Here is a 27,754-nt window from a genome sequence, read left to right as displayed (position 1 = left end):
GCCTCTGGATCCTTCAAGTAATATTCTGCCAAAAAAGCCTAGACCAGTGATTTTATCTTATTTTGCTAGGTTTTTTTATTGGGTCGGATGAATGTTTAGGATGATTGAAATGCAGCTCTCTCTCTCTCTCATATATAATCAAGGCCCACTCCATAAGATTATCCAAACCGCTCATTTGTTGGGACACTATAAATGTGCTATACCTCAGGGTGGCAAACATGCTGTGCCAGCCATGGCACACCCGGCCCTGCACGACATGGGCTGTGCCAGCACAGCCCAAATTGATACAGTGACGTGGGCCGTGCCAGCACGGCATGAAGGGGTGGGGCATGCCATGCCATGCCGTGGCATGACTAAGTGGTCTACGGGCCACATGCCCTACCTAACCTCAAGCTTATTCGTGCCGTGCCCTCGGGCCACGTGGGCCAAGAACTATTGTATCGGGCCGGCCAGCATGGCCCCTTTGCCACCTTGAGTTATACCCCTAAAATCATTTGCATAGGATGATCCTAACCCTCCGATCTGGAGGTTTCCATATCAACTCTCTTCAAGATTTGTGGCTATGAAGTCCACTATTTTACAAAAAAAAGTACCGGGGGCCCCTTCATAGGATGACCCAAACTGCTCATTTGTGGGACACAACAATCCTTATCCCCCAATCTATTGAGGTTTTCATATGGTGCAGCCGCTGTACAAATTCGGAGAGCATACAGGATACAGCCTGTTTATGTTGGAAACATCAAAAGATCCGAGGGCTAGGATCATCCTATGAAGTGGTCCCACAGCACTTTTTGAAAAATCCTGGAATTTGGGGCCACCACACCATATAAAATCTCCTCTGAAGAAATGAGAGAAGTCATCTTGCCAATATTTTTTTTTTCCTGCACTGCTGAGAAATGTTCAGATGAATGGTTGCAAGGAGCAGTGAGTAAGCTCCCATCCTAAGCACATACCCAAAAAAAAATATGTAACGGGCATTGGACGTCGTTGAACTTTTATGTACAGAAACAAAACAAAAAAAAAGGATTTGTGATATGTGGTACTTATCAGCTTCAAAACTCGAATTACTGGAAAATCCAAAGTCTAAAACAAGCTCTCTCGGAGACCGAGAGAGAGGAGATATCGACAGATAATCGTTAAAGCAAGTGCTGCTGTTGAGCCGGAAAAAACCTAATAGTTGCAGCAACGCTTCTAATGTTATTTATAAACAAAAAAGGGATAGTTACCCAGAATTGGCAAGCCTCTTTTGTGGTAACTGGTCACTGGTTGGATCCTTGGTCTTCCTGTCCATCGCTTTCCTGGCTAGCTCGTAACCAGCAAAGTTCATGGCACCAAGAGGAGCAATCCAAAAGAATCTGGGAACTGCTCCCTTGAATAGGCCGAGGGGTCCCTCTTGACGAAGAATGGAGAAGGCTACCATTGACATTGACACGGGCAAGCCCTGCGGTGCAGTCATCATCCTCGTCTTCATAACGTCAAAGGGAGTGGTGACTACAGAAGCAAGTCCTCCGGATAATGCGCCCACCAAGATAGTCTCCCAAGGCTCCAGGTCTCGCCTCAAAAGTTGCTGAGCAGCCTTAAAACACATAAGAAAGCACAAATTGAGAATGACTGCTTGATAGAAAACATTGATCTCCTCCATTTACAATTATTGAGATTGCTTCATACAAAATAAAGAATCGTGAAATTTTGTTTGTTCAACTTTGCATTTATTTTGAGCTATCGTGATGCAGTTACTCGAAGAAATTAGGATTCATGGAGATGGGGAGCAGTGGTGAAATGTTAATCCATGATCACTGAGGCTTCAGAATCACTCTGTTCATGTTTTAGGCCAACTGGCAGGTATTTTGTATGGCTTGACATGTCTTACCTAACCAGAAGAATATATGACAACTGAAAGAGATTAGCGTGACCGAAGGCAATACTTCTCCTTTTCCACTAAAATGCATGAAATTTATATGCCCGACAAACCCCAGCTAATCCAAACGTGGAAAGTTTTAGACTGAAATAAATTCTTTTTATCTTTATAGGCAACAAAGTCTAGGTTGTAGTTGGTTGAATGACTCAGCTAGAACCAAGGTTTAAAATTTCGGTTTCGGTATCGGACATGGCTGAAATTTCAGCAAAAATTTTGGATTTATGTACTTTCGGTATTTCAGCCAAAATTTAAAACCATGGTCAGAACCCAAGATTGTTCACAAATTCCAACACAAAACTAGCCACTGCAACAAATGGATTGGCAAACCTGAAAATTCACATGGAATTATTAAAGACATGCCATCTTAAGCACAAGACAAGCTAATGCCCTACAAATAGATACACAGGACAATCTTCATACCTTTTTGGCTTCTTCATATAGTCCCATGCCAGCAACATAGAAAGGAACTTCGCGACAAAGTGTTGCACCAGTCCCACGAAAGAAACCTCTGAAGCCATCTTGACGGAGAGTACCCACAATTGCCTCACCCACATTGTCGAAGATGCCAGCCTGGCACCGTTGCTTTAATACCTCACACGGAATCCGCACAGCTGTTCCCAGGACCGTGCTACAGAAGGACGCCAAAGATCGAACCTGAAATAACATGCCACTTCAGTTTAAGTTTTTCAGTCCTTGGACCCTATCACAACCTGCAAGTGCATCTATATGATTTTTCTTTGTTTTTCTTTTCTTTCTTTTTTTCTTTTTTGTTTTTGCATTATTTAGATACTGGTACGCAGTAAATAAACTGGAACTAGAAGGAAATGGGATGAGATGAGAAACATCTCAATGAAATGAGGGAGAAGATAGAAGATTAAGCGGCTCTAAACAATGAAACAAGCTACGATTTGTGGACATGGACACGAGTGTCGGGTGTCAACACAGACACGTAGTGTCGGACACGGCAAACTCCCAAAATTCAGAAGTGGGGACACGCCTAAAATAGAAAGTAAATATAATCATGATTTGTAGAGATGGATTCGTGTGCCGAGTTTTGACAAGGATATGAGGTTTCTAACATGGCAACCCCTAAAAATCTAAAAATAGTCACATTCAAACACATACATACATATAAAGTTATTGTCACTTCTAGTAAAAGTGTTTAAAAGAGTGTCGACACGTGTGGACATGGGTGTCGCATGTATGTCGGCAATAAAATCGAAGTGTCGGCCAAAACATAAGAAAAAAAGGACTTAAAGATTTCAAAAACACAATCTGAAAAAGAACCCAAATAAACAAGCAGTAAGTGCAATAAGCCCAATTGAGTATTACCTGAATTTCTGGGATTGTCGGGGAAATATTTATCAATACAAGCTTGCTTGCTTCATATATTCCAGTCCGCAATCCGTGACTGTCAATAAAGCGCACAACAAGCAAACCAAAGTCACAAAAAATTCTCAAAAGGTGCAAAACAAAGCTGACAAGGCTAACCTTGAAAATTGTCCAAGAATGGCTGGGATGGAACCCCTGTATAACCCTTGAAGTCCAATTTGTGGAAGCTTTGAAACCAGTTCTGGGAATGAGAGTGATGATGCTTGTACTTGAGTCTGATAAACAGAGAAAGTTACAACGAAGTGGCCAATCAACGAGAAAAACAAGATGCCCAAAATGATGTAATAAAGCATAGACAAAATCAATATTGGCCTTCCCTAGCTTAGATGGAAATGAATCATTATAAATTCCACTATGCAGTAGACATCTTTGTGCAATTTTGATTTTGCTATTGTTAAGAGCGCATCACGTATAACCCCTGAAAGCAATTCCCACCCCATCTAAAACTAATTGTGTTCAGGCAAGTACAGCAGTTAAAAATCTGTACCCTAGCCATCACAGAATAGCAAAGAAAAGGAGTTTAGAGATTATAAAACTAGAGGATACGACACAATAAATTAAGTTGCTTCTTTCCCATACAGTATGTCTGAGACAGCAATAAAAACCCGAATAAGTATGGTCAACTGTTACAGCTTGTACTAAAAAATGTGAACAAGCCAATAGGTTATGGTCAGCAATAAGCATATAATATACTGGCTAATGACTAGAGAACAATGATACTCGATTCAATATGAAAAGAAAATAAGAGAATGTTGGGGTAAGGATCATATGATCGGTTGATCACATTGCGTATGTTTTTTCCATGGTAACACCGTGCGTATGTTATAAGCACATACTTTTTTAAAAGATTTTTCTTGATCTTTCCCGCGTCATATCATTCTTTACCGATGGATAAGTGTTCTACCATAGTTATCAATTCCATTCAACCCAGTGTTCCATTTCCCTTCTAGAACAGGGCTTAGGCGCTCCGTTGGGTGTTCTGTTTTCTTCTAGAAAGGAACAGTTCAATGTTCACCCATACCGGAGTTCATTTGAAAAGAAAAAAAAAAAGATACAAAAAATATTTTGATAAATGAAAAGTTAAAACAATTAAAGAAAACAAGTTAACAGTGAAGCACCCGCCTGACATTCCGTTTTATAGGATAACCAGTTGAACCTCACCATCGGTCCTACCAAACATACAAGTCAGAGATAAGATGTTCATCATTCTTTATTTTATTTTCTAAAAGATGGTGAGGATTTTATTTAAAAAGCAAGAAAAAACAGTAAATGAACATGATGGTCACAGACAGAAAAGAACAGAAGGGAAAAAAAAGACACCGACAAGCTACACCGTATTACAATAAAGGCACAACCACAACCTCCTTATCACCAGCCTCTAGCAAAGCTATCCCCGATCGTATTTGCACTCTGGCGAATGTCGTGACGCAGATTGGTAAGATTCTAGAAAGGTCTCTAACCTGTGACAAAAGATTGGCAAGGCACCACCGACCAGAGCATTTATTGGCAGCCCAAGCAATGGTATTTGTGGAATTCCCATTGACTCACAAGAAACAATTCTAGAGGGATTTGAACACCTTGAATCCTTCAAGGATGGAGCTATAGTTATAGAGTTGTTCTCATCTTTAGGAACTCAGTAAATTCCAGTCTAGTTCAAGTTTAATGAGTTTGGTTCAGGCGGCACCACCCCAAGCATTTGTTGGAAGCACAAGGAATGTAATTTGCGGAATCCTTCGACCCAAGAGAAACAGTCCTAGAGGCGATTTGAACACCTTCAAGACTTGATTTTAGCTTCACTAGAATCTGCCACAATTGGATTGGACCAGAGAAAGCCATAATAACAGAATTGTTGTCATCTCAAAAAATTCCAATTCCTCCATGACCAGGGTTACCTCGAGAGCTACCGTCAAAATTCAATTTCAATGCTATTGGTGCAGGTGCCACCCATTCAATGAGATAGGGTGCTCACCATAGTATAGCATGTGTAATCATTCCGACATGTTCAATGGACCATGATGCACAAATATTGAGACCCTCTGACAAATATTGTGGCGATTGGAACCTCGGCACAAAATGATTGTTGATAATAAGATACTTGTAAAACGACCAATTACTCCAAAAGCTTAAGCTGTTGGAGAAGGCGTAATTTAATCTGTTATACTTTAACACTCCCACTCACATGTGGCGCCTCTTTTTAGGGTTGGCCTACAAGTGGCACATGTGGCCCCATTTTTTTTGGGTTAACCATTGCATGTGGATTTTTAATATCAGGGAGGTTCGAACTCAGGACTTTTTGCTCTGATACTATGTAAAACAACCAACTCCTCCAAAAGCTTAAGCAGTTGGAGAAGGCATTATTTAATCTTTTATACTTTAACAAAACCCAAATCACCACACGATGGGAGTAGCAGTACACATTAGATCATCTAAGAATGGTGGGTCAACTCGGCAAAGTTGATGATTCTCTCAAACAACTTTCATCTCCAATTGAGTAGATTGGTCCAAGGCAGATCTGGAGTCCATCGCTCCAAGAAGAATTCTCAAGAAAAGCCCTAGACAAGTTGATGATTCACTTCAAAAAGTTGGAAGACATTTTAGTCGCTCCTATTGGATAGAAAAATCCCATAGAACAACCACCAGAGAACCTTCCATGGGGAGATTTCAACCCTCTCTTGAAGCTATAGTATTTATGTGGGTAAATCTAAGATATTTCGAGTAGTTCTATGATGGTCTCAGTCTCGACATCAGAATTGGTAGATGGCACCTTTATCTGAGCTTATTCCCAAGCGAAATGGAGCAGAGAGATAGCCAGGTTTCAGGCCAATTAGCTTGGTGGGTAGCATCTACAGGGTGCTTGCAGAAGTTGCTGTTGATTGGTTACATGTAGTGCTTGGGAAACTTACCTCACGCCTCAAAGTGCTTTCATTCACGATCGTCAAATTCTTGACGGAGTGATTATCACTAATGAGTGTGTTGACTTCTATAATAAAGCGGGAGGAATGGCATCCCCTTAAAAATTCATATGGAGAAGACATATAATAAGATGGAATGGAGCTGCTAAGACTAGTTGATGGGTTGGATGGGATTTGGAAGTAGATGGAGGGATTAGATGCATTGTTGTGTTTCCTATGCTAGGTGTTCAATTTTGGTGAACAACTCACTTGGGCTGCTAGTCCTCCCGCTTTTTTTATATTAGTGAACACACTCATTAGCGAAAATCACTCCAAGAATTTGATGATAGTGAATGGAGGTATACGATAGGATGGAGTGGAGCTCCTTAGACTGCTTTTTAGACCGGATGGGATTAGGAAGTAGATGAAGTGATTGGATGCATCATTGTGTGTCCTCTGCTTGGTGTTCAATCATAGTGAATGACTCGCTTGGGCCTTAGGCACAAACTCTATCCCCCTTTCTCTTCGCCATAGTTGCAAAGTCACTTATTCGATGGATCGGCAAATCGAGTGTCAATGACCTCATCAAGGGTTTCTGGATGGTTTCTCCATGTGTGGAGATCACTCATTTGCAGTTTGTGGATGATACTCTTCTTTCCAGCAGTGGAAGAGAAAGTGCTTCACTGCACGGTTGTGATGAGGTATTATAAGGTGTTTTCAAGGTCCGGTGGGTATTTGTGATGCGAATGAAGCGAAAGCAAGGGTGTTGCTTTGGGGACTAAGATGGTTTGCAAATCATCGATTAGGCCCTCTTATCATTGAAGGGGATTTTACTAATGCTTTGTCTTGGGGTTAATAAAAAGTAAAGGACCTTGGAAGCTAGAAGACATCACTGTTGAGATTAGGGATTTGGTACGCATTATTGGTCCACAGTTCCAGCATATGAGAAGATCTGCTAACAGAAATGTAAATCGTTGGCAAAGGAAGGGGTGGCAAAAGCGAGGATTGAAGTGGTGTTAGGCAATACTCAAGATGGCATTGAATAAGCGTCCAAGCGGATGATTGCGCACTAGGACTTCCTGGTGCTAGATTGATTCGCTCTGCCTGTCACTGCTATTTTCTTTTCTCTGTTTTTCATATTTTGTGTCTTGATTGGTTGTTTGTTATTGGCCCAAATTAGATGGGTAAGGGAAGCTGCTACTGGGGACCGCTTGTCCCCCTCTTGTACCTTTCTTTTTCATGGAATGAATTATGTTATCTTTCAAAAAAAAGGTGGTCTCAGGGCAAAAGAATCAATTTTGCCAAGTCATCCATGACAAATAATTAGACAATGGTGATGCAAGATGGCTCCAGTCCCAAATTCCTATGTGGGCTATCCATTGTGTCTCGGTTGCCTGCCTTTCGGACCCAGTTATCAGGGTTTTAAATTTCCACCAAAACCAACACGAAACGACCAAAATGATTCCAATTCCATCCCCCCCGAAACCGAAATGAACGAAGAGCCTTCGTTCTTTTCTTAGGGGCAGGAGAAGATCACTCTTATCAAACAATTTTAGTGAATATGCCCCAGTACTTTTTATCACTAATCCATTGTTTGAAGTGTCATTAAAAGGCTAGACTAGCTTCAAATTCCTTTGGAACAACAAAAAAGCATGAGATACCATTTTAGTTCGCTGGGAAGAGGTCTGTAGATCAAAATCAGAGAAGGGGAGGGGGGGGGGATCGGCATTTGTAGCCTCAGGTGGATGAACAAGACTCTTCTTGGGAAGTGGCTTTGGAGATTCGAGGAGCTAAATCAGCTTCGGAGGGATGTGATTGTCGGGAAGTATGGCTTTAGTTTTGGTGGTTGGGAGTCCGAGGATGCCTTTAAATATCAAGGAGTTACGGTGTGGATATATATATTGAGATTCAGGGTCTCCTTCCATGACAGTATCAAATTTAGGGTACGCTTTGGTTCTCGTATTTACTTTTGGCATGATCTATTGTATGGAAACTGCCCATTAATGGTCAACTTTTCTAGCCTATTCACCGTTGCATCATACCACTAGTCCGGTATTATGAAGAATATCATCTTTCAGGAGGGTAGGATAGAGTGGAAGGTTCCATTATGATGGAAAATTTTCAATTGAGAGCTCGATTTGGTAGACTTCTTTATGGTGGTTAGATTCAATCAACTAGGAGAGGATGAGTGTACTGGACTTGGAACACGAATGGTTCTTTCTTTGTTAGATCTTTCCAACAATTAGTCTCTCCTGATACCCCTTGCCAACAAAGAGGGCTTGGATGTCCTCGACTCAGCATCGGGCCTGTGCTTTCTTTTGGACTGCTTACCTGGATCACATTCGATCATTAGCACAGTCGGCAAAGGGTTATTGTTAGCAGATGCAGCATGCGTAGAGAAACGGACGAAAGAAACATTGCTCATCTCATTATTTATTGTAGCTTCATGAGGCACATTTGGGCATTCATATTTCATCTCTTCGGGGTGGTATGGGTTTTGCCTATGCATACTGAGATGATCTCTTTGAGGCTAGGGCTTTTACGCCATGCCCATCTAGATGGTGGAAGCTCCTGACTCTATATAGTTTTATGAATGGTATGGAAGGAGCCAAATTGAGGGATCAAGGAGGCTAAAATTAGGTAGTGAGGTATTCAACAACAGCTTCTTTTTTCGACAGTGGTCTATTAGGAGATGGCTCTTCCTGACTTTAGGGGTATCTCGGAGTCAACCATTCGCTGGTCCTCAGACGATATAAGATTGGGCATGATTACCGATGATAGGCTTCACAGATATCACCCTCATTCCAGTTTTTTCTAAGCTCAACTTTGATGGTTCTTCTAGCTTAGGAACCCAAGCACTACGGGCACTAGTGGGCTTCTTCATGGTGCAGAGTGCAGACAACAATGTTTGATGGGCTTTCACTGGTCCTATCAGGGTGGCTGACTTTAATAAGGGTGATGTCCGTGCGCTCTTGCAAGGTATGCGACTTGTGGACCCGCCCATTCTTGATCATCTGGTGGTCGAGGGTCTCTCTTGATGTCATCTGCTAGCTTAAGGAGGGGAAACGTTTTCCTTGGAATTTTGCCGCTCAATTGAGAAGATTCTCGACATCAGTGAAGGACAGGAGACATCATTCGAGCACGTTTCTAGCTCTGCTATTGACGAAGCTGATTTGCTTACCCATAATGGCATTGGGACGATTACCCTGGTGGTGTTTGATCATCTCCCCTCTTGAGGGTTTATTTATGCCTTTGCTGCATTTTGATCGTACTCCTTGACCATCTCGGTTTGGTTGTTTCTTTTCCCCTTTTCTTATTAATAAAAGCTTTATCATTCAAAATAAATACACAAACAACATTGTAATTGTTCAGGTCTAATGGTGTTGCGCTATGGGGAGATTTTAGAGCATGTGAACAATCATTTCCTATTTATTTGGGGCATTTGGAAGAGAAGAAACAATTCAAATTCTTATGAAAGTCTTGGAAACTTAACCCAAGGTAGTCCTTGAAGTTTCTAAATGCTCTCTCATGCATTACTGTTTTAAAGTGATTTAATGATTGGCTGGCGGAGTGTAATGACTACAAGGAAAACTGCAGGCACATAGAGGATTGGTCATACTCTGATTGTAGGATGGCAAAAGTTGACTTTTGACAGTAGAAAGGGATAGAGTTCGTGTTACAGGTTGCAGTCGAAAATTACTTTTGACAGAAGTCAGTCATGTATGGAATTGGTTTAAGGGTTAGGGAGGATTTGCTCAAAAGAAGATCTAGATTGACGGCAACTTGGCTCTAGGCATATCATGGTTAAAGGAGTCCCCTCGTGTCATACCATAATGTTCAAAGAGCTGCATTTTACATTGAAGTCATGTAACAAAATGTATAGTTCTCACATCCATCACAAAGGCAACACAAAACCTGATCGATCAGCATATTTGGGAGTAAACTAATCCAAGTTTTTGTAATGTCATAATATGGAAATACTTGAAATACTTGAGTTTTTGTACTGTCATTAATAAAATAAGATTTTTAACTTATGCGAGAGTATCCAGAGGCCTAGTAAAAGGGCTCCATTTCTAATATTGCAAAATATAAGAAAGCATTTCTTTGGAAGGAGTTTCTAAGGCTTTGACAGTTCTTAACCCAAGAGTGGAAACCTCTGGCGCCAAGATTACTAAAGCTGAACTTTGACAGTTCTAGTATGGGGAATCCGGACCCTGCGGGGATAGGAGGAGTATTAAAGGATGAGAGTGGATCCTCGATTTGGGCTTTTTCGGGCCCCATTGGTGTAGCGAATTCAAATTAGGCGGAGGTAAGGGCTGTTCTCCAGGGCTTAAGTCTGCTTGATCCTGACATGAGAGACAAAGTAATAGTTGAAGGGACTCGCTCAATGTAATTAAATGGCTTATGGGACGTCTTCCCGTAGCGTGCAGGTTCACCCATTGGTTTGACGAAATTAAGGATCAAATAGAAGACTCCGCGGTTTCTTTCAATCATGTTAAAAGACTCCATGAGCAGTTGAGTGTCATTGTGGTAGCCTTGGCCGGTTTCTTCATATTTGAACTCTTATCTTGTGCTTGTTCTAGAACTTCTTGACCGTGGATTCGTCCGCTATCCTTTTTTCATTAATACAAGTTTGCCATTCAAAAAAAAAAAGAAGATTTTAACTGTTCAAGATAAAGGTTTATACTGCTTTCATGCTCTTTTAATTCATTTATCCGTAGCAATACAAATGTGTGTTGGTAAAGCCATTAAAATCACATGGCAGAATAAAGCCAGAAACATGTAGCTCACTATAAAATCAAATAATCAAGTATTATCAGAGTGAAACAATTTACCTTCATTGTATCGACAGGATGCATTAGGGAAGTAGAAAGCGCACAAGCAAGTCCCCCTGCCAAAGCAGATTTCAGGACACTTTCAGCAGGTATTTCCACAGGCGGGGCAACAGCAACAACAGTAGCAGCTTCAAACCAGATACTCCTGTAAGTATTAAAAAGCATGTGAATAACAAACTGAAACCAGCAAAGCAATATGATATAGGTACCCTAGAATGGCTAGGAACAAAAGATTGTACACAAAACTAAACACATATCACTTTATTTTTGAATTTTTTTTAATTAATATAATACAGGAAACCATCATGTGAATAAATAGGTAAGAAATTACAGAAAGTTAAAGAGAATGTGGCTAACTGCTTTAGTTGAATAATTTGATTTCAGTAAAGCAAGTCAACTCAACTCAACTCGACTAAGCCTTTGTCCGAAACTAGTTGGGGTCGGCTAATGAATCCTTTAGAAGATTTTCATGAAGAAGGTGAAAGAATCTACCTGGCTCAAATTGACTATGTCTAATCCTGACACTAGTTGGGTCCGTCTACATGGATCATTTTCTTCCATTCTCTCCCATAAGGTCACGTTCTCTGTTATGTTCCTAGCCTTCAAGTCTTTCCTCATTGTTTCTACCCAAGTTGTTTTTGGTCTGCCCTTACCTCTTTTTACTCCATCAACTTGGCACGAGTCACTTCTTCTCACCGGAGCATCCAAAGGCCTACGTTGGATATGTCCAAACCATCTTAAGCGTGCTCTCATCTTCTCCTCAATTGGTGCCACCCCCACGTTTTTACGGATGTCTTCATTTTTAATTCTATCTAACCTTGTGTGGTTGCACATCCATCTAAGCATTTGAATCTCTGCTACACTCATCTTATGCACATGCTGCTTCTTGGTGGCCCAACATTCTGGCTTGCCTCACAACTGTCTTATAAAACTTTCCCTTCAACTTGGTAGGCATTTTACAGTCGCACAGAACTCATGAAGCATGCTTCCACTTCAACCAACCTGCTCTTATTCTGTAGTTAGCATCCTCTTCAATCTCTCCTTCCTTATGTAGGATTGAACCAAGATAGCGAAAGATATCCCTCTTAGGTACCTCCTGTCCAGTCATATTTACTACATCCTCGCCCTGCCTCCTTACATTACTAAAGTTGACTCCATATACTCTATCTTAGTCCTACTCAATCTAAAACCTTTGGCTTCCAAAGTAGTTCTCCATAACTCTAACTTAGCATTAACTCCTGCTTTGGTTTCATCAATTAATACTATGACATCTTGAAATAACATGATTTCAGTAAAGCAAGTCATTCCCGTATTTTCTCTTTTTCTAAAAAAAAGAAGTTAATACATGTCAATGATAAATACGAATCATGTTGACATTAGACGAAGATAACAAATAGCAAAATCAGAATCTTTAAGGTGATAAAAATGATTCAATCCAATTTGGTAGATCATCCACATCAGATGAACGAAGGTTCAAGATCAACATTGGATTGAAGACACGACGAGCCGATACCGCAAAAGAGGTCGTAGACCTTCCAAGTCATGGAGGAATAAGACAGCTAGCGTCCAAAGAATATAAATTTGCACTCAAATATCCAATTATGAATCCGACAAATACATTAGAAAGCTCTTTTCATGGTCTACAACAGTTATCTTATGTTTGTCATGATTCTGATGTTTTGGGCATTAAAATAGTGTTGCAAATCCCCTAAAGATGCAAAGTAGCCCCTCCATGTTCCTTTCTATAAACTTACGTGAATAAAACCAAAGACAAAACCTCCCTACTATATAAATCAAGAACATGTGTCATAAGCACTTATATGTGTGTGTGTGTGTGTGTATGAACTTGGCATTCCTATACTGTTAATCAAGAATTTATTCTACTAGTGCACTATAATTCCCAGAGTTATGTACTTTTTCTTGCATGATAGCATGAATATGAAACAATGCTCATAGCTCACTTCAAAATTCAAATTAATGATAAGTATTTTCATTGTTTAACAGAAAATTTTCACACAAATCAATAGAGGTTCATATAAAAAATGATTCAACTAGTTAAACAACTGACTTTATCAGACATTTGATAACTAAGCAGGAGCAAACTAGATCTATGAACAGCTTCAAAATAATTTGGTGGAACTCTGGCGCTAATTTCAGACATTATCTATAAGAACTTCTGAATATGACTTTGTTGACATGAATAATTTAAATTCATCTTACCGAGGATCATCTTCAAGGCGCTCAGAAGGAAGCAAAAGCATAAAATTTCGAAAATGGCCATAAGAAATAGACCCTTCAGTGTCTGCATTCAGAAACCGCATCATAGCCACAGCACTATCATCACTGGCTGGAAGGCCTGCACTTTTAAGGGATGTCAAGATTTGACTTTTTTGCAATGTTCCAGATTTGCTCAAACATAGAGTCGTATACGCTCGAAGAATGGTTGGCTCCTTCTGTTCCATCAACGATAAAAATTGCTTCCACCCAAAAGATTTTGAAAATAAGTTACTTCTGGTACGGCGCAAAAAATCCCGGGCATATCTCCGTGGTAATCTTCTCTTTCCCATTGCAATTTCAAGGTCTTCGAGTGTTACCTGACCATCACCATCTCTATCCAACTCCTCAAAAAAACGCCTTCCTGTGACCACATATAGCTGGTTTCAAATGATGAATAATTATTGAAGAAATCATATATGGAAAGAGTCCACAAGATAGTTAATTACCCGAACAGCTAAAGGTACAAGCTGAAGGAGTAAATGAACAAATACAACATCGCCAAATATTTATACCTTCTACATTTCTTAAAAGTTAAAACATGGTAGTACCATGGGCAGCTAAAAATACACGATCCCTGAATAACAGATATAAGGCATTCTTAGATATCACTTAGAGTGGCTGGAAATCATTTGAGAAAGAGGCACCTTTATATCATCAAATATATCATATTAAACTCTGGTTCCTATTCTTTGTCTAAAAAATGATAAACCCAACTATGTAATGCCAAAGAGATCTCCCTCATTTGATACTGTTCCTCAAAGATATTAAAGCACTAGTAATATAAGAAAAATGATAAGTAACTACAGAGCATTTTAACAAAATCCTTAATGACTGGAGTTGGTCTAGTAAAGAAGAGCACAAAATACATTGCTGCGGATGAAAATCATAAAGATTGTTCCAGTCGTTAGCGATGAACAAGTTTTAATATTTTAACTACTATTTTCGTCATTTTATTTGCAGTATATTTTTAGGGCATCAAATGTTGTTCTTTTGGGCTGATTTTGGTATTTTTAGAAAGGTTTTTCGATTACCTATCTAAAGAGCCCAAGATTAAGCGATTTGGACTTGATTTGGCTAAGTTATAGGCAGTTTTAGAATATGGTAAGTGTCTATTACGGGATTTACTATTTTAGGTAAGTTTTAGTCAAGGTTTTATTTATGTTACTTTAGATGGAAGGCTATGATTAGTTGCTTGGGTATTAAGTTAGTTTTTAGGATTTCTTTTCTTATAAATATATCCTATCAAAGCAATGTAAAGAGACTTTTGAATATTGAATAGAATTGAGATTTTCTTTTGTGAGAGCTATTGTGGCTTGGACTTCTTCTTCTCTTCTCCTCTAGGTGGTTTGGAACCATCTTCTCTCATCTCCTCTCCTCTATTATCTTCTATTTCTTCAATCAAATCAGCACAAAGAAGGTTAGTAAATCAAATTTTCTTTTTTTCTTTGTTCTTGAACCCTAAAATACAAAAACCCAAAATCCATAGATCTCTCTCGTACTTTAAGATCTTGTTTCGAGACTTTGAAGGATTGTTTTTATGATTAAACCTCAGCCTAAACATCCAAGAACCATAGCTCTAAATCCCTTTTGCAGCCAATTGAAAATTCGCACCATTTTCAAGCCCGGAAACCCTTTTTGAACATCCCTAGCCTAAACTTACCATCAAATCAGAGCCTAAACCCTAGATTAACCTTTCTTTTACCTTCTAAACCTTAACCTAAAATTTAAACCAAAATCTCAGATCTGCCAAATTACCAAAATACCCCTACAACCCAAAACTGGACCGTTTTGGGCCTTTTACTGCTGCTGGACATTTTTTCCGTTTTTCTTCATTGGATATTATTATTTTCATGCTTGTGTGACATCTATTTCATTGGTACTTGCATTAGCTTTTAGTTCTTTTAATTGGTTGCTTACGTAGGCTTAGTTTCAGACTAATCTTTCTATTATCAATTCATCTAACGAATCTTTATCGCTTTGATTGATTTGTATAAGGTTTAGTTCATGCTTAATTACAATCTTTACAACTATTTATGCTATTTAAGTCTCATTATTGCTGCTGCCCATAGATTAATTAGGAGTTAATTCGGCCCTAGGTAAGTTGTTAAGTGTTCTTTTAATTTTCCGCGTAAGCCCTAAATTATCCTAAAGCCTTAATCCCATTAGGAGTGTAGGATTTTTCCTAAATTAGGTATTGTCCTGCATCAACTTAGTATCAGAGCCTAGAGTTAGTTGTAGGAAACCTTTTAGGATGTTAGTCTCCAGATTAGTGTCTAGTTTTCCTTTGCATGCCCACAAGGAGTGGCAAGGATTACCACACAATGACATCCGGTAACCAAATATCAAATGAGGAGTTGGCCCAACTTATTAGAGACAGCCGCGAAGAGATACGGCTTAGTAGAAAGCATCGTGAAGCCTGCAATGGAGACCGTGAAGCCCGCATTCGAAAGCTACAAACCGTTAGCCATGAGATTCCATGGTACCGATGTTACCAACCGACGTTATTCAATGTTACCACAGTTGAGAGCTATAATCCCACAACCGATGTTACCCACTCCCACGACATGCCAGACGCAATTGATGCTAGTGATGGGTCGAATGTTCTTGGTGAAGAGTGCGCCACTGATGACAGAGTTGCTGGGTATACTGAGTCTGAGCCTATTGTAGAGATTGTAGGCATCGAGGCCATGACGAGCATTGTGACTAAGGATGCCGATTCTATAGTGCATGAGCACCATGACAGTATTGACTCTACAGTCGATGCTCCGATCGAGATGATTGTGGAGGTTGAGACCGACGATATCAGTGAACATGATGATCATCAGGAGGTTTATCAGTCTGCCATTACTGAGCCAGATACAGTTATTACATGAGCACCATAACGAATCTTTATCGCTTTGATTGATTTGTATAAGGTTTAGTTCATGCTTAATTACAATCTTTACAACTATTTATGCTATTTAAGTCTCATTATTACTGCTGCCAATAGATTAATTAGGAGCTAATTCGGCCCTAGGTAAGTTGTTAAGTGTTCTTTTAATTTTCTGCATGAGCCCTAAATTGTCCTAAAGCCTTAATCCCAATAGGAGTGTAGGATTTTTCCTAAATTAGGTATTGTCCTGCATCATACATCTAATTGTGTGATCATATTTGGAGTTGTTCACTGTAGTTTGTCTACAAATGCTAAATTCAAAGCCATTGGAAATAAAGAACCCCAGTTTGACACAAAGTACGTTAAGTATTATTTGGGCAGATAAAATTCAAGTTACAAGCAACAAAGATGCATATATATTGCATGTTTTAAATAGAAACCAGTTTGGTATCCATTCTTTCTCTTCATCTTCTTTCATTCTTTCACTCTCTTTTATGCCTGCATGTATTTGTATCCATGCATTTTTGTATGGAAAGTTGTTCCAGTGGTCTCCGAAAAGTACCACTAGCGGCATTCTACTCACTTGAGGAATTCAGTGCACTCTTGGTTCTCTTGGGAAATGAGATTTAGCTACCGAACAAGCAAGGGAAGCAAGCTAGTAGAATCGTAACCTTAGAATACGACCTTAATCGAAATGCATAGATGGCGGAACTAGACAAATAATATATGTAAGAGGAAGATGCAAAACACCACACCCTAAGAGTGAAGAGCTCGCTGACAGACAAAGAACTCCAAGCAAAGGAGCATCCCAGCCCATAATTGGCTATCTTTACATCGGCATACTTATTTTTCTTATTGACTGAAAGAAAATGTTTATTGAAAGAGGAAGATACAATGGGGGATCCTACCCAAATCATAACTCATAAGAGACATAATTTTCTCCAAATTTTGCAAATTTATCAGGCTAAGTTTATTGCTTCACAATAGATTTGCACACTATCAGGTTGTATGGCTTCACATCACAGCAAGAATGGTTATCGTTCAAAACCCAAAAAAAAGGGAAGTGCATAACATTTGCACTGTAAGAGGGAACAAGTGTGGGCGTCTCTACAGGCTTACAACGAGCACTCCTCTAAATTGACTGTCTCTACAGGCTTACAACGAGCACTCCTCTAAATTGACTACAAGAGTACAAAAGGAAACCAGTCCATGACACCGCCGCTATTAAAAAAAGGCGAAAGATGGGACTATTAATCAACGTGCACCTCTCAAAAGGCCTGTGTATAGAAAGTTGTTCCAGCGCTCTCCGAAAGTACCAGGTGTTCTACTTGCTTGACGAATTCAGTGTACTCTTGTTTCTCTTGGGAAGTCGGCTTTATCTACTGATCAAGCAAGGGAAGTAAGCTGATAGAATCGTAACCATAGAATACGATCCTAATAGAAATGAATATATTTGTCTCAAAAAATGCCCTTGGACTGTTGTTGCATATTCAGCTCCAGTTGCAGCTGCTACTGCTGTTTTCTTGATCTACCCTATCGGTAAAGGACACTTAGGAGATCATAATAGGGAAGAAGTGTGAGTCTCTCTACAGCCTTGTGATGAGCCAATGAGAGCTCCTCTAGGAAATCAGCCCCCCTTCTTAAAAAAAGGTGAAAGATGGGACTTTTAATCAACTTGCACCTCTCAAAAGGCTGGTGAAGGAGAAGAACCTTTCAATAGGAACATATCATTTTCCCTTGTAGTTGTCATAGTTCAAAATCATTTTAGCTTGACAACTGCTGTTGCTTGGGTGAAGTCAAACAAGAAAAGTGCAGCATCAAACTAATTGCGCCACAAAGATTACCACATAGATTCCTAAAGAAGATGCAGGTGTGAAAGTCGAGTACTTAAGGCCTATCAGCTTGGCAAGAAGCATTTACAAGATTCTGGCTAAGGTTCTTTCGTCAAGGATGAGGAAGATTTTGAGAGGATTGTCTTGAGCTATGACATCTCAAGGCGCATTTACAAGATTTTGAGGAAGATTTGGCATTCATAAATGGATGTCAAATTTTGGATGGTTCTCTAGTGGCCATTGAATGTATTGGCTCGAGAAAAGGTAGCTAGGGCTTACATGCAACCTAGATATGGAAAAGGCCTATGCTTATGTTGATTGGAAATTTATAGACTACCTAATGAATATGATGGGTTTGGGGAGAAAGTGGAGGGCATGGTTTAGTATATGAGCTTGTGTTGGTCCTCCATCATTATTAATGGCCCAGGAAAAGGTTTCATCAAAAGCTCTGAGGCATATGCTACTGCTATCTGTTTTCATTCTCTTGTTCACACTAGTGGCAGATTCCTAAGCAGACTAGTTAAGAGGGACACTAAAATGGGGCTTATTGATGGCTTTAGAGTAAATAAACTGGCTTCAAGTCATGCATTTACAATTCGCAAATGTTACTCTTAATGTTTTGTGATGCTTCAGTTCGAACAAGCATTTCATCTAAAAGATTTCATTTGTTGTTTTGAGGTAACTTCTGGGTAGCAAAAGAATGTATTGAAATCGATGGTCATGAGAATGAAGATGGATGAGACTTGGGGAAGCTAAATCAAGCGGTCCTGAAGTGCAGACGGGGCTCTCTCCCATCATCATATCTTGGTCTTCCTCTTTGTGCCTAGAGGATGGGATCTGGTGATGGAAAGAGACAATAAGAATTTCTTTGACCAGAAAAAAAATGTTATCAATCCTTGGACAGCAGGATTATATTGATCAAGATGGTGCTTTCTAATATTCACACATACTTCCCTTTTACATTTTCCCAATTAACATGGTGGTGCGGATCAAACGGCTCTAGAGAGATTTCCTATGGATTGATACTAATGACAGCAAAAGATAGCATTCAGTTAATTGGAAGTGTCTTATCCGAAAAATATTCATGTAAAAGTTAAAAGTGCATTTACCACACAAAGGTATGCCCATTATTGCATATACAATCTTTCTTCAGTGTGTGTGTGTGTGAGTGAGGGGGGGGGGGGGGGGGGGTTGCAAATATAATCATGCATATGTACAAGTAAAATAACATAGCAGATGATGAAGGTTCTTTATCTTCTTTTTTAGAGTTTTACTTTCACAATTGATTGAGGGTAAAATGAAGTTAAAAAATATAAAAAAATAATAATAACAGCCCTTGTTCAAATAGTTATTCCAATAACCCTAAGAGTCCTTATACACACAATATTGACATGCTGAGTCCAAAGTGTATCAACTCACAAGTCACAAACACGTTAGTTCAGTTTCAAAGGGGCAGGCCATGCTAAAATTGAAAACAAAACCTATAGAGACATTGTCTTAATATGCTGAAAAATAGGAACAGTAGTGGCATTCAAGAGAAGCATAGGTTCTGTCTGCAATAGTTGAAAGATATGAGTTTAAGACCATATATGGCTCAAATCTGGCATGTAAAAAGCTATGATACTATATATGGCTCAAATCTGGCAAGTAAAAAGCTATGATACCAGATACTTCAAATGTACATTTATATGCACCATATCCATGTATCATACTCCAACAACAGCTGTAAAATCTGTGTAAGTTAACAATGTGGTGTCCATAAAGTATCCGCATACTATCTATAGGTTAAAATTCAATGTGAAAGCTAGAAGAACAAAAACCATAGTTGCTGGTGCTGGGCACTGTTGATAAACCTAACTTCATCACAGAAAGCTAACTAGTTTCCAACAGTGTAATGTCATGAATTTCATGAATGCAAGGTAAAACTAGTTATTTCGATTCCTAAAACTTATAAATAAGAACCAGCTAATTAGTCAATGGAAGGCAGAACCATGAACAGAGGTACTTAAGAGTACAAGGTCACCCCTTACCTTCAGACTCCGTGTACCTAAAGAAATCCTGAACAGAAAACAGCTTCTTCTTATCAGGATAGTCTTTAGAGGACCGCCCTAACTGAGGGATAAGCTCAATCAATTCTGTCAACGAAACAGTCGAGAGCGAGGACCGTAAGCGCTCTACATTCGATAGTGGAATATTTAGCAATGCATTTCCAAGCTTATGGGTTGAACTGCTCTCCACTTCTTCCCTACTGTCAGTGGACCCACAAGCCTCACCCTCATCTTTTACAGCAGAATTTGCCCCCACCAGACTCGGCGGCACTCCCCCTACTCTCGCAAATCTTAGATTTGTTAAAAGACCATTCACATCTGCTTTTCTTCCTTTCAAAAAACCCCCAATCATACCCAAGTGGTCAGGACCCAAACTACTGATTTCTTGGCTAATCTGATCAATTTTTTGAAGATTTTGACCTAGATGATCGAACAAAAACCCTAATAATTGTTCCAAAGACAAAATTTCCCCTTCCTTAAGTACAGTCTCCTTAGCCTGAAATTCTACTGCGAGCAAACGACTGGATACCTTCTGATTAGGTTTAACAGAAACCCTAGAAGATTCTGCGCATGAATCAGAACAAACTTCATCTTGAACACACTGTTTCTGAAAACATTTTTTCATCGATTTGAACGGGCTCGGTAATGACTGAACAAAACCATTAATCAACAAAGACCAACTCATAGCAAAATTCAAGCAATTCGCGCACAAACTCGTGTCCTCACGAACAAAATCCCTCTCAATAGATCCCTTCTTAGAAGACTCCGTCTTCCTGCCATTGCTTTGAAAAATCGTTCCCAAAAAGGTTTTCATCGGAACCCTAATGGAAGATCCTTTCTTTCTCTCATCAACCAAAACCACGTCTTGACAGTGTTTCTTCCTCAATGGGAAGCTTTGAATCCCATTCAATTGAGGGAAAAATTCGAGATTTTTGGCTGAATTTTTAGGGAGTTGCCAACAAGATTCGAGATCTTTCACAGCTCGTCTGAATCCAGATTCAAGAGGCGAGAGCGCATCTTTGACGGAGTGAAGAGTTTTATGAAAAGATTCAACCGGATCATGTCCTGTCACCATTACTGAGAAAAAATAGAGAACAAAAACAAACTTAGATTACAGAGCTCTAGAGATCATATCTATACAGATCGAATTTAGAAATGTCGGCTAGTGCAAATCTGTAAAAAAAAAAGAAAAAGAAATCTAATGGAATTTGAGATGATTGATAAAGGTAGTCGAGAGATTGCAGAAACCTAACCCTAAGGGTTGAGATTTGGGAGAAGACATGAAAGCTCTGAAGATGAAGAGGGAGAGTGAGGTTTTTTTTTTTTTAAAAAAAAAATTTCTATTGGTTTTTTTATGACGAGGAATAAATTAATAATGGCTTTGGATAATCCAGAGACAGGGGTGACGGAGGAGCCTACTAGGAAGGAAATAGAGGATAGACATGAGATGAGATATGAGTTGGGCTTTAAAGGCCCATTAACTTCGGCCTTTGATTAAATTTAAACGGAACTCAAAGTCAAAACTAGTGATTTTGGGTTTGGATTTACTTGGGTTTATAATTTAAACCAGGTGGGGTCCACTATCTGCTTCTACGGTAAACGTGGCATGCATGATCACCAAGATCATTAATTAGGTAGACCAAGATGGCAAGATGTAGGGCTGCAACTCGGGTCGGGCAGATCGGGTTTTGAAGAACCCAACCCTACCCGAGAAATATCTCGGGTCGGGTTTTTTCTCGGAAAACCCACGATTCTCAAACCCGGCCCTACCCATGATAAATCTTGGGTCGGGTCGGGATTTTTTACGCTGACTCAATTTTTTAAGAAAACTCTTGTTTGGCAGGGCAACTCAACTCATAGAAGTAGAAAAACTCAATCATAGCAAACTCTTTAGTGCATTAACTAATAACTAGTCTAAAGAGAGCAAATTGATGCATTACCAAATAAAAATGATTATACTCATATGAGATAAACAACAAACTATTTAGTGCATTAATTATTTAGTTGAAATTTGAAACCCTAGAGCAAAGGGGGGAAACAAATAGAAGATGGAAAGATTCCCTGTGATTGCATGCGTGCGTGCGTGAGTTTTACTTTTTAGTTTTCACTTTTAAAGTAACAAAGTTTTAGAAAAAAAAAAACATACTACAACTTAAGTAAGTCATTTCGGGTTGGGCCGGGCGCTTCAAACCCGGCTCGACCCGAGATTCATGTGGGCTTTTGGATCATAGACCCGGCTCGACCCGAAACCCAAGAAACATGAACCTAGCCCAAGCTATTTTCGGGTCGGGTCGATGCGGGTCGGGTAAAACCCAACCCAAGTTGCAGCCCTAGCGAGATGTACTCTCTCTCTCTCTCTCTCTCTCTCTCTCTCTCTCTCAAATATATTTGGCTGGACCAATAATCTATTTCCTAAGTATAAAGAAACTGGATGATCTAAACCATTCATTTGTTGGTCCCCACAACGGATAGGTCTATAGTATACCATAAGATTATCACAAGTTCATAACCCTCTATCGCTTGTATTTTCCTAGACCAATAATAATTTTTAAGTAGAAAAAGAAAAATTGAATGATCTAAACCATTCATTTGTTGGTCCTGCTATGGATAGGTGTGCTCCAAAAAACCCTTCTTTGAACGATCACAATCATCCTCTCTCTCTCTCTCTCTCAGACCAATTTTATATTTCTTAGACCAATTTTATATTTTCTTAGCAGGTAAGCTTGGATTGAACTGCAAACCTGTAGGTCAGTGAACAAAGCCTTACCATTGAGTTAGAGGCTCAATCCCAGACCAATAATATATTTCGTTAACTAAAAAAGTAAATTTAGAAGATGTAAACCATTCATTTGTTGGTCCAAACCCAGCTTACCTATACAGACGTAAACCTATATGGGTCTCCCCTAAACTATTGTCTGCCCTAACCCTTCGATTTATTTGGTGTAAAATGGATGGCTGAGCATGTTCAAAAATTAATATATAGAAACCTTCACAAATCAAAGGGTTAGAATCATCTTATTGAGAGATTTTTTACTCACGGTCCAAACCAATAATTGAAAAGTTTACATAGAAATGAAGTGAAAGAACACTCCCATGTATCATAGTGTCAAAAAGAACTGGCCTTTTAACATGCATGTTTGGCAACCATGGAAAGGGTGGTGGATGAAGAGACCTGAGATCTTATGACTCAAGAGAGGGTAAGATGTGGATAAAAAGCAAGGAAAATATAAATTGTGATTTGATTAGAGTTTTTATTTTCTTTGGTTGGGTATATATTAATTTGTGTCATATGTTCCAGTAAGGTTAAGCACTAGCCAACTACAGCACATTGGGTTCCAACTCTGACTGATCTGAACCGTCCATCTTATAGTTGTTGCTTTGGATCTCCTATAGCCCAACTTTGGCTGATATGAACCGTCCATCACAATTACGAAAGCCCCCTTAAACTTCATTAAAGACTATACATAACAAAAATACATGTACATCCTTACCCTTTTCCACACCTATCATTTTAGTTCTCCCCTGTGTAAGTCGCTAAATCCGATTTTCTAATTCTAAAACTGCCCTCTTTTTTTAAGGCACGGTTCGTTTCTGATTGTGACAGCCGATGGTGAGGGCCCCGACTGATTATTGGCCTAAAAAGAAAAATATTAGGGCTCGTTTGGATGCAGAGACGATTTTGATTTGGATTTCTCACTTTTGCAGCTCTTTTTGCATGTAATTTGGATCCGGATTAAATTCTTGGATTTCCAATTCAGCAACTGACTGAAAAAAAAACCAGATTCCCAAATACCTTGTGCAAATAAGAAATTGGAAATTCACAGATCTGGCAGTTTCCTTCGCCCTCTTTGCTCCTCAACCTCTCCGCTCCACTAGGAAGTATATCTCTCTCTCTCTCAACATGAGCTGCCGTATCTATTCATTTTGTATTCAAAACTCAATTCCAAATCCAAATACAATATATGAGGTATCCAAACGGGCCCTTGTTGACATTCTTCTTAATCGTTCTCCTTGAGATATCTTGAGTGATTATGAGAAACGTAATGAAGTAGAAAAGCATTTTTTACCTGTTTAAAATTTGTGATGAATGAACTATGAAAATTTTATGTCTCATTTTACGGTGCCCAGAGAAACAATGATAAATTTTTCTGAAAATTTTTACCTCTGTAATCGGAAGAAACAGAGCCTGGTGTAAGTTTTGTTTTATGTCTATTTTATGTCAAACGAAACGAGAGCCATAATGAATTGTCAAGATGACGTTGACGTTGCATGGGAGCACTAACACTCACATCAAAACAATTAGGCCCTTGTTTAGGCTTCATTAATTTTAGATTGTGACAACCGAATGTGAACCCCAACCCGATTATCAGACTCAAAATTAAACGTAATTTTGAGTCCAATAAATGGTTTGGTGCTCAAAATCGGTTGTCACTATCTAAAACGAACATGGCTTTAGGATTTTGAGAAATGATTGTGTCCCCATAACTAATTATTGGTCTCAAAATTAACATAATTTTTTGTTTTGGATTTTGGGAACCATTTGTGAGTCCAAAACTGATTATTTAACTCAAATTTTCACATCAAAACATTTAGGCCCTATTCGTTTTAGATTATGACAATCGATTGTCAGCCCTAAACTTATTATTGGACTCAATTTAAAATGTAATTTTGAGTTCAATAATAGGTTTTGGGCTTACAATCGGTTGTCATAATCTGAAACGAACAGGGCTTAGGCCTGTTTGTTTTAGATTTTGAGAACCGATTGTGAGTCCCAAACTGATTATTGGGCTCAAAATCAACATAATTATTTGTTTTGAATTTTAGGAGCCGATTGTGAGTCCAAAACTGATTATTTGACTCAAAATTAGTTTTGGTTTCCAAAATTCCAAAACTCGCATGGCTTTAGTAGCCTTACACCATTAATTTTAATGGGTCCCACATTGACAAAGAGACGACCGGGGTTCGTCAAAACTAAAAAGAACCAGCGAGGACTACTCAAATTAGTGATCCTCAATGAGTGTTGAAATCGAGTGTCTGCCAAAATAGGTAGGTTTAAGGGGATTTTTTTTTGTCAATCAAGTGTTGAAAATGGACGAATAGGATTGATTGAGATGGGCGGAGACAGGATAAATGGAAATTAAGGAACCCAACAAGAATTTAAATGGAAATTCACCCAACAAGAATTTGATAAACGTCTATGCTTTTCAAAACACCGCATAAAGGGAACTGATATATCCGCCTCTTTTGATCACCAGGAACACCCCTTGTCAGTGTATCAATGACTAAAGAGGGGCTGTTGTACTTATGTCGGAAGAATTCAATGCCCTTGACTGCCACAAAATACTGAAAATGGGTGTTCCGTGATCAAAAGGGGCGGACGTATCACTTCCCCGCATAAATATAAATCTTTCTCTATTAAGTCCCTATGGTATTTAAAAATCTATGAATGTATGAATGTAAGTTTCTCTCTATTAAATCCGTAGGTTATTTTAAATCAGAACAGGGTATGTTTGGCAACCACGAAAAAAATTTCATTGAATTCTGATTTACATGGTGTAAGAGAGTGGCAAAGAGGCATGGGAATGGGGGAGAGACTTGATTGGACAGGGAGATGAGAGCATGTGATGGACCGGAAAACAGTGAAAAAAAAAACTATTTAAAACAAGGGAATTGCTAGCGTCCTTGGTCTGTTGCATCTGACAGCAGCCACTTCGTAAATGAACACAAAATCTGCTGAAAAGTGGGCCTCGCCTTCTGCGATGGACACTAGCAAATCCCTTAAAACAATATTTTTTCCTTGATTTTTAGCTCCATTTCTCTTGCTCTCCTTACTCATCCCCTCTCAAATCTATCTCTCAACAGCCTTCCATGCCCCTCTCTTACACTGGTTAACGAAATATTCCGTGTAACTTTTTTGTGTGGCTGCCAAGCATACCCTTGGCCTTGGGTATATATGGCAGCCATGAAAAAACTCATAGAGAGAGAGAGAGAGATGTGGTGGGTGAGGAGAGCTGAGGAGAGCATGGGATGATGTGGTGGGTGCGGAGAGCATGGGATGAGGTTGGGAAATGGGGAAAACTTATTTAAATATGGAATTTTTTTTCTTTATTTAGCAACCCTAGCACTTACTCTCCCCGCTCATAGCCCTCTCAAGTCTCCCTCATGGCCCTTCTAACCTTCTCTCACACGGTGAAAACAATTATTCTAGAAATACTTTTTTCATGATTGCCAAACATGCCTTTAATGACTCTCTTTACGTACTAAATATATATATATATATAACGATGTTATTTAAATCATATACATGTAAAAATGTCGTTGATATGAAATACCTTGCACAACCAACATTTAAATTAAGCTCTGTTTATTTCAATGTAAAAAATGAAAGTAAAATTTGTTTTATGTTATAAAAATGAACATAAAACAAATTGTACGTCCCTACATTGAAAGAAACGGAGCCTTAGGCACGTTTGGATACATCATGCTTTTGTATTTGGATTTGGATTTGAGTTTTGGATACAAATTACATCAATCATCATGATGCTGATGTTAGAGAGAGAGAGAGAGGCTGCAGCAGCAACATGGTCGAGGAGCAACGAAGGTGGAGGTAATTGCCACACATATTGATTTCCAAATATTGTCTTGCAAAACAGATTTGAAAAATCGGATTATTTTTCACTGTTGTAGCTGATTTGGAAATCTAAGGATCTGATCCATTTCCAAATCTCAACTGCATATGTGAGAAATCCACATCTAAATCTTGTGGGTATCCAAGGAAATCAAAATACTATTAAAAATCATATTAGATGTCATTTAAATATCCGGAAAGAAAAAAAGGAAGGTAGCTCTAGTCTATGCATACCTCATACGTGTAAATAATTAGATGGGAGATGATATCTCTTAAACGGTTTTCGTGAGAATGGTTCACTGCTGGAGGATAAATTCACCCCCCTGTAACGCTTTTCTTTACCTTTAAAACCTAGTGAATAACGTTGGGGGTATCATCTCCCAATTAGATTGTTTAAAACCTGAAGAATGCTAAACGGAAGGGTGCTCTTACAAAAACCAGCAACGAGGGCCCTTTGGTGACGTGGACCAATCTGGTTTTTGCAAGGGTGCCTTTCACTCTAGCATTCCTCTTAAAAACCTTTATCCATTTAAAGTTCCCCTTAACTATTAAATTCTTATAAATATTCACTTCTTTATTGCTATTAAATACCTCGTAAAAATAGAAAATAATGTTCGTGCAGCACGTGCCGTTTACTTTCATGGATAAATGATATTTTAGGAATTAAAAAAATAGAATTTAAACTCGTATTAAAAAATCAAGCAAAAGGGGCAAGATACAAAGAGAAGGCCCGGTAATGCCAGATATAGACGAAGGGATATGTTTGGTATTTAATTAAAAGAGAAGGATACGTTTATCATGAAAGTACATTAGTAGAAAGATGGCCAAATAAGAAGGGCAGTTAGGGACAACCCTAACACAAACGTGTTTTCATTAGTCCATGCTATCCCAAAATAAGCCAAAAGCCAAAGTCCAAACCTCAAAAAAATCATGAGATAATTTGATCCCATGACAAACGGATAATCCCATGAAAAATATAAAGTACTAAGAAAAATCAACGGTGTAGATTACGTATACGTGGCACAAGCACGTCCAGAGAGTGACCGTTACAAAACGTGCGT

General features: G+C 39.0%; 1 protein-coding gene across 2 annotated transcripts; it reads right to left on the bottom strand.

The window, feature by feature from the left end:
- Positions 1–1,014: 1,014 nt before the first annotated feature.
- Positions 1,015–21,407, bottom strand: LOC143880431 (uncharacterized). 2 transcript variants are annotated; one of them, XM_077383437.1, is made up of 8 exons: positions 21,319–21,407; positions 20,048–21,142; positions 13,257–13,674; positions 11,037–11,181; positions 3,410–3,525; positions 3,251–3,329; positions 2,339–2,572; positions 1,015–1,576 (listed from the first exon to the last, which is right to left on the bottom strand). In XM_077383437.1, the coding sequence occupies exons 2-8, from the start codon at positions 21,138–21,140 to the stop codon at positions 1,223–1,225; spliced, it is 2,439 nt and encodes an 812-aa protein (XP_077239552.1). In that variant the 5' UTR covers positions 21,141–21,142; positions 21,319–21,407; the 3' UTR covers positions 1,015–1,222. The 2 variants fall into 2 exon arrangements, with proteins under 2 accessions (XP_077239552.1, XP_077239551.1); XM_077383436.1 differs by having other exon boundaries at positions 20,048–21,406.
- Between the last annotated feature and the right edge of the window lie 6,347 nt (positions 21,408–27,754).

The sequence above is a fragment of the Tasmannia lanceolata genome, unplaced genomic scaffold, assembly GCF_043159265.1.
Source record: "Tasmannia lanceolata isolate RefF3 unplaced genomic scaffold, GAP_Taslan_0.1 ptg000006l, whole genome shotgun sequence".
Taxonomy (NCBI): domain Eukaryota; kingdom Viridiplantae; phylum Streptophyta; class Magnoliopsida; order Canellales; family Winteraceae; genus Tasmannia; species Tasmannia lanceolata.
Note: the sequence above shows the minus strand (reverse complement) of the source record. Positions and strands in the feature narration are given on the sequence as shown.

Coding starts and splice junctions, on each gene's coding strand:
- LOC143880431 (XM_077383437.1), bottom strand. CDS start 21,140: ATGGTGACAGGACATGATCCGGTTGAATCTTTTCATAAAACTCTTCAC. Junction 13,675..20,047: donor TAGGTACACGGAGTCTGAAG/GTAAGGGGTGAC, acceptor ATGTGGTCACAG/GAAGGCGTTTTTTTGAGGAG. Junction 3,526..11,036: donor ATCCTGTCGATACAATGAAG/GTAAATTGTTTC, acceptor TCTGTTTATCAG/ACTCAAGTACAAGCATCATC.